General features: G+C 34.3%; 1 protein-coding gene across 3 annotated transcripts in view; it reads left to right on the forward strand.

Moving 5' to 3' along the window:
* Ptpn4 (protein tyrosine phosphatase non-receptor type 4) overlaps positions 1-12983 on the forward strand; it is a 192836-nt gene that overhangs the window by 149792 nt on the left and 30061 nt on the right. For all 3 annotated transcript variants that reach the window (XM_004836053.4, XM_013076728.3, XM_021236579.2), the window contains 5 exons: positions 1162-1321; positions 4410-4493; positions 4580-4636; positions 8931-9087; positions 12327-12493. In XM_004836053.4, coding sequence (XP_004836110.2) covers positions 1162-1321; positions 4410-4493; positions 4580-4636; positions 8931-9087; positions 12327-12493 — 625 coding nt within the window. The remainder of the gene's footprint in view (positions 1-1161; positions 1322-4409; positions 4494-4579; positions 4637-8930; positions 9088-12326; positions 12494-12983) is intronic.

Raw genomic sequence — 12983 nt, forward strand, 5'->3', positions numbered from 1 at the left:
TGCCCAGGATTTAGCTCAGTGGTTCCGCTGCCTGCCTCGCAAGCTCAGGGACCTGAGTTCGATCCCCAGTACCAAAAAAAAAAAAAAAAAAAAAGAAGGGGGCATATACCATTTCTATCCACATTTCATTGGCTAAATCCATGGTCAAGCCTGCTTGTCAGCCAGGGGAAGGCAAAGAATATTTTAAAACTCTAATACACTTCTACTTTCTCGAGATACTACAGCTTGAATGTTAGGCATGCGTTGTCAGTCAACGAAAGTGATTACACCCTAGATGAAATGTATGTCTGAATACCACAGCAGTAACCATGTGGGGTGGCATAGCAACTGTCAGCTCTCTTATCTGTTCTTCCTCAGTGAAACAGTTATCTTTCCCCTAAGGACTTCCTGCCATCTGAGACAGATAATAATTCCAATGATGGTCAGTGCTCTTAACAAGAACCATTTTACCATATGCTGTTCTTTCAAACTTAACTTCCAAGAATGCTTGCTTCCTAAATTGAACCACCAGTTCCCCCTTCTGGCCTTTGTGGAAAACACAAGTAATGTTCTATACTGTGCGTGTTCTTAGAAGCTACAATTTCTAGCTTGAAATTTCTCCTATAATTCTTAGCTGGATGTATTCCTGCTACCACAAACTGAAGTTTATGCTATCTAATGTTAGTTGAATTTTTGGTGAAATATCTTCCAGTATTTCTTCCAGTTTTGTCTCTTCATTGATCACCCACCTCAACATTCTTCTAGTCCTTGTCACATTAATGAGTTCATTACTCACATGAGCCATGTTAAAGAGAATAGGCCACTTACTTAAATTCTTTATAGACTATACAAGTGTTTCATTTGGAACACTCTACTTCTCAATTTGATTTCTCTTTACCTGCCTTATTTTCAAGCTACCTGTGACTCCACTATGAAAACCTTAGAAAAATCTTTGGGGAAAGATATATAGTATGATAACAAATTAATAAATATTTCTATAGGAATACCTTTGAAGTAAAGTAGGAATCAGATTTGTCACTTTAAAGGCAAGAAATTTTTTATTAAGAAGGAGTACTCACAAATAAATATGGTCCTTAAAGCCTATCTTCTACTACACATTATAGATACTATTTTAAAAAATAATTTATAAAAATTTAATTTTCCCCTCTTTTTATTATCTAGATCACAGGAGACTCCTGAAGATGGACAGCCTCCAGCTTTACCACCCAAACAATCTAAAAAAACCAGTTGGAACCAAATTCATTATTCCCAGTCTCAGCAAGATCTGGAAAACCATACTAATGAAACATTTGATGTTCCGTCTTCACCTGAAAAGTCTACTGTAAGCAACTTCTTCAGATACTCCCATTTTTCAAGTTTTAAACCCTAAATGCAATTTATTTTGTATTACAGTATGTTTTAGTTGTAACTTACAACTTTCTCTTTTACTCGCTCACTTTCAGTATTAAAGATTGAACCCAGAACCTCATGCATGCTAGCCAAGCACTCTACCACTGAGTTAGCTCTTCATTTAAATATTATTTTGAGACAGGGGCTTGCTAATTTTCCCATTTTGTCCTTAAATTTATTCTTTTCCTGCCCAGCCTCCAGAGTAGCTGGGATTATAAGTATGCACCACTGTGCCCAGATAGCACTTTCTCTTTTTTATCACATTCTTTGGTCATGAGTTGTAGTATAAGATATCACAGTTGTGGAGTTTTCTTCTTCATTTACAAAATGCCTATTGCTTTAGAAGTTAGAATTATTGACAAATTATGTTTACGTTGGTGTTGCATAACATACCTACACTTCCAGAACAAATGCTAATATTGGTAATCTATTAAATACCCTTAATTTTGCTATATAATTCCTTAATGCAGAGACTTTATCTTTTCATCAGTTGTTTGAAATTAAATACGGTTCTTGAAGTGTATGTTCACTCTGTGTTTTACAAAATAATTTATGAATTGTTTTAGTAATTTTGCCATAGAGAATATGCGTTAAAACCATAATAAACTGGTAAGTTGTTAGAATACTCTGGTTTATCAATTTTCATTGGTTTCTGAAGTGGATTTACTGTGAGATTACCAGCTTATTGTAAGGATACACTGTTCCTGAAGAAATATAAAGACAAATAAATACAAGTAATTTCAGCAACTTTAAAAGCCATCAGGAAATGAAATAAGATGGTAAGAGAGGCAGGTCCACAGCAGATATTGGCATGCCTTTAGTAGCCACTGTACTCATTGCCTTCTCATTTTTTCACTCATAGCCTCTTGCATTATATGAAGTTGAAAATCAAAAGGCAACCATTCTATTCTCCTACAGTTACTTCCTCACTACCATGGACATATCAAAAAAAGATCAGAACCCCCAGATTATCACAATCCTGTGCGTTGACTCAAGTGTATCATTTATTCATGCATTCATTCATAGTTATTAGGCTCCTAGTGAGTGTGAGACACATTGATTGATGGAAGTAGACATACAAAGATAAGTAAGACATGTTTAAGTCCCTGCTGTTTTAAAATTTATAATCTAATTTGTCTCTATATTCAAAAATTACTTTGGAGCACCTGCTATGTGGCATGCACACATTTTTACAGGCTCTGGGGACATTATCAAATAATATATGAAGGAAACAACCCTCTGCCTTCAAAGAACTTATATTCTGAGGATAAATAATAGGTTAAACGATTTAAATATATAGTAATATTACATAGTATAAATAAAGCAGGAATTAGAAAATTTCAGTAATATTGGACTTTTAGATAGTTTAATATGGACAAAGAATAAACTTAGTGATTTGCTATGTAAATATCTTGTGAAGAGCAAGAAAGCTAAGAGAGTAACAGGTACAAAGATAGTGTCTTAGAGTGTTTTCCATTACTATAACTGAATAACACAGACTGGATAATTTATAAAAAATAGAGCTTTATTTAGTCCATGATTCTAGAGGCTGAGAAGTCCAGTAACCTGTTGCCACCTCTGATAAGGGCCTTTCTGATGTATCATAACATAGCATCATATGGCAAGGCATAAGCAACATGCTAACTCAGGACTTTTTTTGTTATAAAGCCACCGATGTTGTCATGGGGTCCCCAAACTCAAGACCTCGTCTAATTTTATTTTTCCCCAAAGGTCACACTTCCCAAATACTATTAATCCATGAATTTGAGGTTCATTTTCAAATGAGAACTTTTGATGAACACATTGAAACCATAGTGCAGGATTATGATGGATATAATCAAGGAACATCAGTGGACAGTGTGACTAGAAGAATATGAGCAAATGAGATAAGCTAGATCCTAAAGTCTTCTATTGTAAGGATTTTCCTTTTTAACCTGAGTGAGATAGGAAGCAAATGGACATATCTCAGGAGAGAAGTATCATAATGTTACTTACATGGTAATAGTATCTCTCTGGCTGTTGAACTGAAAATAGACTGAAAGTGAGGCAGAAGCAGATGTGCTGGTTGTAAGGTTTTGCAATATTCCCTGCAAATGAGTAATGGTGATTTAGAGTAGAATTATGGCCATACAAGAAATAAGATCTGACTCTTCTGACATATTCACACCATATGCCAGTGAATCAAATATGAAATAAAAGAGAAATCAAGTAATGTCAATGTTTTTAGCCTGACCAGTTAAAAGGGTGACACTGGAAATTATTGAGATGTAAAACACTGCAGATGGAGCAGGTGCAGCTAGAGTATCAGGACTTCAATTTGATACATGCTGAGTTTGAGTTTCCTAGTAGGAGTTCGTTTGGAGATGAAGATGGACTAGAAGTGAGAGATCTGAGGTAGTTATAGGTAGCTGGTGGCATATAGTTAATATTTAAAATCAGAAAACAGAAATCACCAAGAAAGTGTATGTAGATGTTTAAGAGGTCTTACTTAGAGTCTTCAGCCTTCCAAGTTGTAAACATAAAGGAGATGGGGGAAATAAAACCAGTAGAGGAGACTGAGAAGATGCAGATAGAAAGGTAAAAGAAAAAAATCACAAAGGACTTTTGTGAAGGAAGTCACAGAGTGACTAACTTTGTCAAAGGCTACAGATAAGTCAAGGAAAACAAGGACCTACAAGGGCACACTGCATTTAGCAATGTGAAAATATTTGATGTACTTAATTAACAGTTGTGGTAGAGTGGTGAGGATGAAAATCAGAGTGGTTAAATGAGGTGAGAGGAAATAAAGACAAAATGCTTTCATTTTGCCAGTGTTCTTGCCAAAATAATGGTAAGAAAGCATAGAAAATATGTATCTTTAAGTTATTAGTCAAAAAATGTACTGTCCTGAATTAATAATTCAAATAGAATTATGATTCTTTCATACTATAGATAATACAACTATATAGATAGCATGCTTCATGTACATCTGAAGGATAGATTAAAAATGAAGAAATTTATGTTATTTTTGTCTTCTCAAGCCTAATGGTGGTATTCTACATGATAATCTTGTTCTAATCAGAATGAAACCTGATGAAAATGGAAGATTTGGATTCAATGTAAAGGTAATCTGGAATTTATATTGTACTCAGTTTTCACATTAAAATGTCTTATTTTGTTAATATTTAACTTATTTAACTTTCTCATCAAGGGAGGATATGATCAGAAGATGCCTGTAATTGTGTCCCGAGTGGCACCAGGAACACCTGTGAGTTATTCAATCTTTATAAGTAAATTTAGTTTTCAAGAATATGTATTTATTTTGTCATTTTAAAAAGTTTAAATAAAGGAAAGTTTTTAATCATTTTTTTCATCTAGTATCAAATGTTGTCTAGATCTCTTAAATTTCTGGAAAGTTAGTTTTTATTCTATCTTTAAAGAAGCTATTTATGACTTTCAGTGCTTCCAAAGCGTTACCAGATTCTATCAAAACAACCTCATAGTTGGTTTGAAAACCACAATCAAGATTGATCAAGGACATCATGATTATGTGGTTTTGATTCTGGTTTTTAAGGACTTTGTGTCCAAGTAATGAGGTACTCAAGGAATACCCCGTCATAATCATAAACACAAAATTTATCAGAGAGCTATAGAGGTATCACACAAAAGCCAGAAACAGGAATGCATTCAGACTCGAAAAGAAACTTTAAAAATAATTAAGACTATCTACTTGTCATATCTGTTCTTTCTATGCAATTTTTCTGTTCTTTCTGTGAAAGCCAATTTGTACCTTGAATCAGCTTCATCTTTCGAGTTACTCCAGATAAACATAGACTAAATAAAATCAGTATACAAGTGGCAGCTTCAAGCCAAGACCTTGTAGCACCACCACCACACATATACATACTCAAACCAGATTGTCACTCCTAAATCTCCACTAAAAAGAACTTGTACAGCTACCTACCTCTAATCCTTAGTCCTCAGTGGTAGCCAGGTATGACTACTGATAACTTTCAGATATTTATGTTACCATCTTAATAACCAGAGTGGCTGAACTTCTTGGTCTAAATTGTAATGTTATAAGATGTGAAGCCTTAATAGATACAGCTTGGATCAGATGTCCTTGTTTGAAGAAAATGGTTAGAGATGGGACCAAGGATATTACATATAAAATGACTACTGGGATCATAAAGTGCATGTGAAGGAAGAGGACAACAATGGAAAAGACAACCTAAAATTTATTGAATGGGAAACATGTATGTGTTTGGGACTATGGATGAAGTAGTAAACATTTGCTAAATAATCTGTCATGTAGAAAGTTCATATTTAATATAGAAAAGAGAAAAGGATGATGTTATTTACAGGTAGAGATAAATATAAAAAGATACAGATAAAATGTTAAAAAGTATTGTTGCCTCTAGAGACAGGGCAATAGAATGGAGGAATACAAATGGTTTCCTAACAACCTCGTAGACAGTCAACTCTTAAACTGTCATTTGTAACTCTTCTAAAAACATTTAAAATAGAAATTTTTAAATCAATTGTCTTTTGATCATGTAATTCCATTTTTAGGAATTCCTCCTAATGAAATATTTGAGCTAGAAAACCATAGTTACTTGTATGAAAGTGTTCATTATAGTGTGAAATTGAGTAAAATCAAAATGTGCACCATCAGAGTTGATGAAAAAATTATGCCTTGCTTTGGGGTGATTTTGTAGTCCTATACAACTATGGAAATATGCCCATAAAATTGTATTATTTAAAAGTACAAGTTGTAATCTACATATGTTTGGCATGGTTTTTTTTTAATTTAAAATTGTGTACATATAAGAAAATATGAAAATATGTTAAAAGTGTTAGTGGTGTTTCTCCTGGATAATGGAATTAGTGTATTGATATTTTTTACTTTCTTCTATATTCCTCTGTTGTCTGAATCATGACAGCAGATGTGTTGCTTTTATAATTAGAAAAGATAATACTTTTTTATTTGTGTGGAAGTGGTAACAGTAAGTGAATAACACAAAAGTAATATTGGTCTTTCTGAGCCGTGAATGTTTTCAAATAAGCAGAGATACTTTTCAGTTAGATCAAGATATTCAGGGAACATTCTGTAAATACACTTACAAGTTCTATTTTTAAGCTATTATACAAATACAAATTTTGATTATTTTTCCCTTCTGCCACATAGAACCATGTTCCATACATTGGCTTACAGAACAGTAGGAGTTTATCTTTTTTTTTTTTTTTTTGCACCAGGGATCAAACTCGGGTCCTTGCGCTTGCACAGCAGGCGGCGAAACCACTAAGCTAAATCCCCGGCAAGTTTATCATTTTTATAGTCTTTTATTAATTTAGAAACCATCACAGTCTACCAATTGGAAATCACATTTTTTATGTGACTGAAAGAACTAGGATTTCAAGTATTTTAATATCTTTTTATAATAGATACCTAAAATGAATAATTCCCAATTAAAATCATGTTTTCTTTCTGTCTGATAATCTTTTTTTTTTTTTTTTTTTTTTTTTGTACCAGGGATCGAACTCAGGTCCTTGCGCTTCGGAGGCAGGCAGTGGAACCACTGAGCTAAATCCCTGGCCCTCTGTCTGATAATCTTTTAGCTAATGACTATTGCTCTAAGAAAATTCATCGTCATCTATAATTAATCTAGACTTTTCAGATAAGAATGAAGCTCAAATAAGAACATATCTAACAAAAGGCAGATTAAGTATAAAAGAGTTTCCTTTGCTGATAATGGGTACAGTAAGAGAAACTCATAGCTGCCCTCTCTGACACATAGATCCTCCTCTTTTCTACCACCTATAGTATTCATAAAGTAATGAGAGGATACCTCTTTCTCCTACAATCCATTAAATTTCACTCATTAGCTCCCACTCTACCTCACTTCAGGTATCCCAAAGACATTTATAAAAACTTGGAACTAAATTAGTACGTAGAAGTACCACACTGCTCATGCACAGAGGGAATTTTATAAATATCTGTCATCTACCTCACTACAGAAGTAGAGATAAAGCAAACAATGGGAATGAACATAACCTTAAATTTTAATATTCCAGATTTTAAACCCTTGAATAGAATTATCTCATTTTTATATTCACAACAACTATAAAATAATCAGGACACATATCTCTGTTCCATTTTCAGAGTGTCGAGTATCTAAGATCACACATTTTATAAGCAGCAGAGGAACAGCTTGGCTTTTAAACTAGTGCTTTTTTCCACAATGCCTTTCACTTATTGGATTTATGGAATCGGTATTTATAGTAAATTTGCGTAGTTTTTCTTTTGTTTCTTCATGCCTTTGCCATAGGGCATTCACTTTCTTGGAAGATCCTGCCCCATCATTTCTTTCTTTATCAGGCCTGTCATCCTTCATACTTGACTGTCATGTATTTCTTTGCTGACTTCCCAAAACACACTGTCCATATTTCTATTTAATATTTCTTTTACTTGGCTTTGAGTCAATAAAGTATAGGCAGTCCTCACTTTACACAGTAGTACAAGACCATAAAAATGATCATGCAAGATGGAAGTACATGATCTTGATTATCAGTTGGAAAAGTTATAGTTATTCTCATAATTTTTAAATTTTTAAATTTTGCCCAAGCATTAAAAGCTCTATAAAAAGGTATAAAGAAATGAAAAATAGTAGAACTGATATTTAGTATCCCATAATTGAGAACATCAGAAACATTGAGAAGTAATATGTTTAATTTCTTTTTGAAAACTTGTCACTAGTAGTTTGAATGGTACTTGCCTCCTTTTCATAAAACTTACTGTGCAGAGTGGACATCTTTTCTTGCCTTGACAAATTATCATAATCCTCTTTATGTTTGGATACACTTCCAAATTGTTGTCCTTTGAATTTTTCTGTGGTGTGAAAATAACTTCCAAGAATTTGCTTATCTAGAGTCTCTCAAACAGCAGTAGTGTCAACAATCCCATGGTCTTGTATTTCTTCTCTAATTCCACTTAATCATGTTTTGTTTCTTTTCTATACTAATCTCTTGCTCAGTGGCTACTCTGTAAGGAAGGTAAGACAAAGATAGGCTGATTGGGGCTGGCATTTTTGATCTCTAGTTTTCAAGGCTGTTTATTTTCTGGCAAGGTCTTATTTTCAGGGAAACATGATAGCAGCAAAATTTGTACTTCATGCAGTGATTCACAGTTAATTGCCATGGTAATTAAAATTTGAACTGTGTTGTTGGGATTTGTGCTACATAAGCAATGGTACCTGAAATTTGTACATATGTAGACAGTACAAAGTTAAGGCTGCCTATATGTATACCCTTGAAATCATCAGTGTTACTTGGATCTTTAGATAGATAATACATCATCAGGAAGTTGTTGAGTGAGGAAGGAAAAAATAGCATCTTCATGAGAAAACTAGATTTTTTTACCTTTTTAAATAGGGGAATGAATGAACAGATGCTTTTCTGTGTGTAGTTTTAGTTCTGCTATAGAGTATATAAAAATAAACTTCTGTCCTTTACTGTCAGAAAACCTCATACAAATATTAAACTTTATCTACATTCCATTACAGGCTGACCTCTGTGTCCCTCGACTGAATGAAGGGGACCAAGTTGTACTGATCAACGGTTGGGACATTGCAGAACATACCCATGATCAAGTTGTCCTTTTTATCAAAGCTAGCTGTGAGAGACATTCTGGGGAACTTGTGCTTCTAGTTCGACCTAATGGTAAGTTCTTTATGTAGCACTGGGAATTTGTCATATATATTACTGTGTTTTATGGATGCAGCAGCCAGAATGGGTTTTCTAAAGCATGTCATGTCAGTTTCTTGCTCAAAAACAATATCTTTCATTTGTTTTTGAAGAAAAATCCAAATTCTTGACACCTTTATCTCCAACTCAGTCTTCCTCATTCCCTTCGTACTGAACACTCAACAAACTTCTTGATTTTTCTATAATTTATACCCTTAATTAAGGTCTCTGCTAAAATGCCATCCTTAGAAAGGCTTTCTCTGTTTATTCTATCATAGCTAAAGTGGCCTCCCTCTTTTCCAGTTGCTTTAGTAGCATTAAGTTTTTAATAAATACTTACCGGATGAATAAATTTTGAATTTTGTTTCACTTATAGAAAACTCTATAAAAATCTATAGTTAAAATATTTTTTTAATCTTTATATTTTCAGTAGATGTTGTCCACCTGCCTAACCCTGTAATCTCCTTATCCAGATATCTGACTTATAAATTTTTAATCACGGACCCCTAGGTTTGGAGAAACATTAAACACCATAAGCTCTAGCTCCTTTGCCAGTTGCATGAATTTCCTCTACAGCAACATGAAAAGCATCCTGCTGAAGTAGACCACTCATTGGCTCCTGAAGCAAAGCATTCTACCTTTGGATATCTTAAACTATGAATTGAACTGAAAGTCGGTTTTCCTTCACTCACATTGTTCCTAATTCTATCACTTTGTCCTATGCAGAATAAGTTTAATCCTCCTTCAGTTTTTCAACAATAGCTAATTTTAGTAGAAATGCTTCCCCCTTTCTCTGAAGTCTTCAGCCAGTGTTCAGAAGACATTGTTCATTGTTTTCAAGTTCCGTGAATACTTTTATTAGTCTCCTTTAAGAAAAAAGTTCAATATGCCAGCAATATACATAGTTGTGTAGTTTTTTCTAAACAGTTTACTGTCAGTCATCGTTTTAGCCACAGTAATATTTGGCTAATGCTATGTTTGTTACCACTTGTTGAATATATACCACAGAAAGATAAAATGTAGTTAGAATTCTGCCTATTGTCCCTCATACCCAACTCTGCAAAATTTTGCAAGAAAGTTAATTTTTATTAAAAACCAAACAAGCTGGGTATGGTGGCACATGTCTGTAATTCCAGCTACTTGGGAGATGGAGGGAGGAGGATTGAAAGTTTGAAGCCAGCTTGGGCAACTTAGTGATACCATGTTTTTAAAATTTTAAAATGTAAGGGATACTAGGAATGTAGCTCAGTGGTAAAGTACCTCTGGGCTTCAATCCCCAGTAAAAACAACAAAAACATTTCTTTTTATTTCTTGGCTAAAAACTGGCATTTTCATTTTTATCAACTTTTATGTTTTTCTCCCTTGATAGCGTAGAATTGGCTTTCTAGGAAGATTAAAAAGACTTCAGCAGAACATTCTATTTTGATTTTTCAAGGAACTTGATACTGAGGTGATTCACTCATTACTAGGCATTTTTCTATCACATAAAGTTTCTTAAATTCTAGACCAAGGAAAGCATTCTCTCCATTTTATTTGTTTTCTCTTATAATAGGTACTAAAGACCTTAAAATATCAATAGCAATAGGTAACAGTGATTTAAAAGCTTTCTATATACTTCATCCCTTTTGTGTATTCTCATTTAATCTTCATACCAGACAGTATGATAGAAAGAGTCTCTTCATTTAAGTTGAAGACACTTTGGCACATGTGTTGAGTTGTTTGCTCAGATTCATGACTGGTTTGGAGCCACAATATGAACAAGTCTATATGATGGCAAAGGCTTAGTCTTTTTGCAGTTTCACATTGCTTCATTTATGCTTTGAATTAGGAGAGGAACCCATGTAAGGCCTACTTCTTGCAAAATATACTTTTTCTTTTTGAAGTGCTGAGAATCAAACTCAGGGCTTCCCACATGCTAGGCAAGAGAGCTGCCACTGAGCTGTATTCCCAGTTCTGTAAAAGATCTTTCTAACATTGTTTCATAGTTAAAATCTGGACCAGGACTTCTATTCGTTTTCAGTGTGGATCTGTCATATCTATTTTTACTTAAAGCAGCTTATAATTAAAATTTAAAATTGTATTTGCCAAGAATATACTTTTGCTTTTCTGATCTTTATTCTTTTCTCATTTCTTCTTAGGCAAAATATACTTATACTTTTTTGTCTTTTATTCTTTATTTCAGTAATTAGTTTTTCTCAAAAATACATATATAACTGAGGAGCAATCAGACCAAGGTTAAAGAGGCTTCTACCTTGGCTCCATATTTTAGAAGGCCCTGCTCTGCCCTTTGTTCAGCTGTGCTTCCAATAGACTCAAGATTTTGTAGGACCTAGTAGACATGCCAAACTGTCATCTATAACTTCTTCTCTTTCTAAAGCACTTTTTTCAGCCTTTGGTTCTCTGTTCTAATAGCTCTAAGCCTACTTCTAAGGCCTTCAGGGACATTTTTCTGCTGGTCCATTTTTTACAGTAGTAGATAACATGATATGTTTCTAGGCCAGCAAGGTGGCTGAGAGGCAATAGTTGCCAGAAGAGGAGAATCATCAGAGCTTATATGTGGGTTAGGCTGTTCATATGTATGTTTATAGGTCTCCATGTTAAAGAATAGAGTTGATAAGAGGAAAATAGGTAGGTTGGGTTACAGACCTGGAGTCATGTACCTTGTGACTATGAATTCTTGCCTAGAATTCTCATTTGAAATATGGCCTCCTGCCGGGGATTTAGCTCAGTGGTTCCGCTGCCTGCCTGGCAAACGCAAGGGCCCAAGTTCGATCCCCAGTATGAAAAAAAAAAAAAAAAGAGGAAACTGAAATATGGCCTCTTAGGTTTTATAGAAAGAGAATAGAACATATTTTGTTTAGCACTGTATTCCTTTTATTTCTGTATTTATTTTATTTGTAGCTAATATTTAGTATGTAGATTTCTATTTGTACTTTGGCCCTTGGTCCCACAAATTAAGGGTAGGTCTAGTCAGAGGTGCTTCTTAAATGTCATTTCAAGTTACAGACATTTTCAGGCATGTGGCCAAGAATGCTCTTTTCCCCCACAGGTGTATCAAAACCTTTACATAATCTGGGTCCCTATAGAGTGGCAACAAAATCATATCTGGTATAATTACTCATAAATGAATTATTTTACTGATAAAAGTTAAAGAACATATCTGGTAAGTTCTTAAAAATTTCATTAAGATTTCTATGTCTTTTTGTTTTGTTTAGCTGTATATGATGTAGTGGAAGAAAAGCTAGAAAATGAGCCAGACTTTCAGTACATTCCTGAGAAAGCCCCACAAGACAGCGTCCATCAAGATGACCATTCCTTGAGGGAATCAATGATCCAGCTAGCTGAGGGGCTTATTACTGGAACAGTTCTGGCACAGTTTGATGTAAGTAATATCATTGTATGGAAAAACATATTCTAGTTAGCTTCATGGCTTTTTTTTTTTTTATTAAATTCTTTTCTTGGTACATTGTAGGTATACAACACAATTGCATTTCTCATTGGGAATTGTACCTTTACATAATGCATCTTGGTTCTTATTTTTTCCCCATTCCTAGCCCTCCCTTCACCCCCTCCACCCTTCCCTATTTACGAAGACTTTATTTCCATTTTTTCCATTTCTCATCATTTTTCCTTTCCCTGCTTTCCTTTCCCATTCCCTCCCACTACCCCTATCCCTTTGGACCTTTTCTTCCTATTTTGCATTATCGATTATTCATTCTAATCATTGGTACATTTTAGGTATACAATATAATGACATTCATCATCGGAAATTTGCACCTTTACATAATCTCTCTTGGTTCTTATTTTTCACGCTTGCCCAGCCCTCGCTTCAACCCCTCCATTCCTCCCTATTTACAAAGATTTTGTTCCTA

This window comes from Heterocephalus glaber, unplaced genomic scaffold (genome assembly GCF_053883595.1).
Source record: "Heterocephalus glaber isolate CG9 unplaced genomic scaffold, H.glaber_assembly_v1.0 deba00000347, whole genome shotgun sequence".
In the NCBI taxonomy this organism is placed as follows: Eukaryota; Metazoa; Chordata; class Mammalia; order Rodentia; family Bathyergidae; genus Heterocephalus; species Heterocephalus glaber.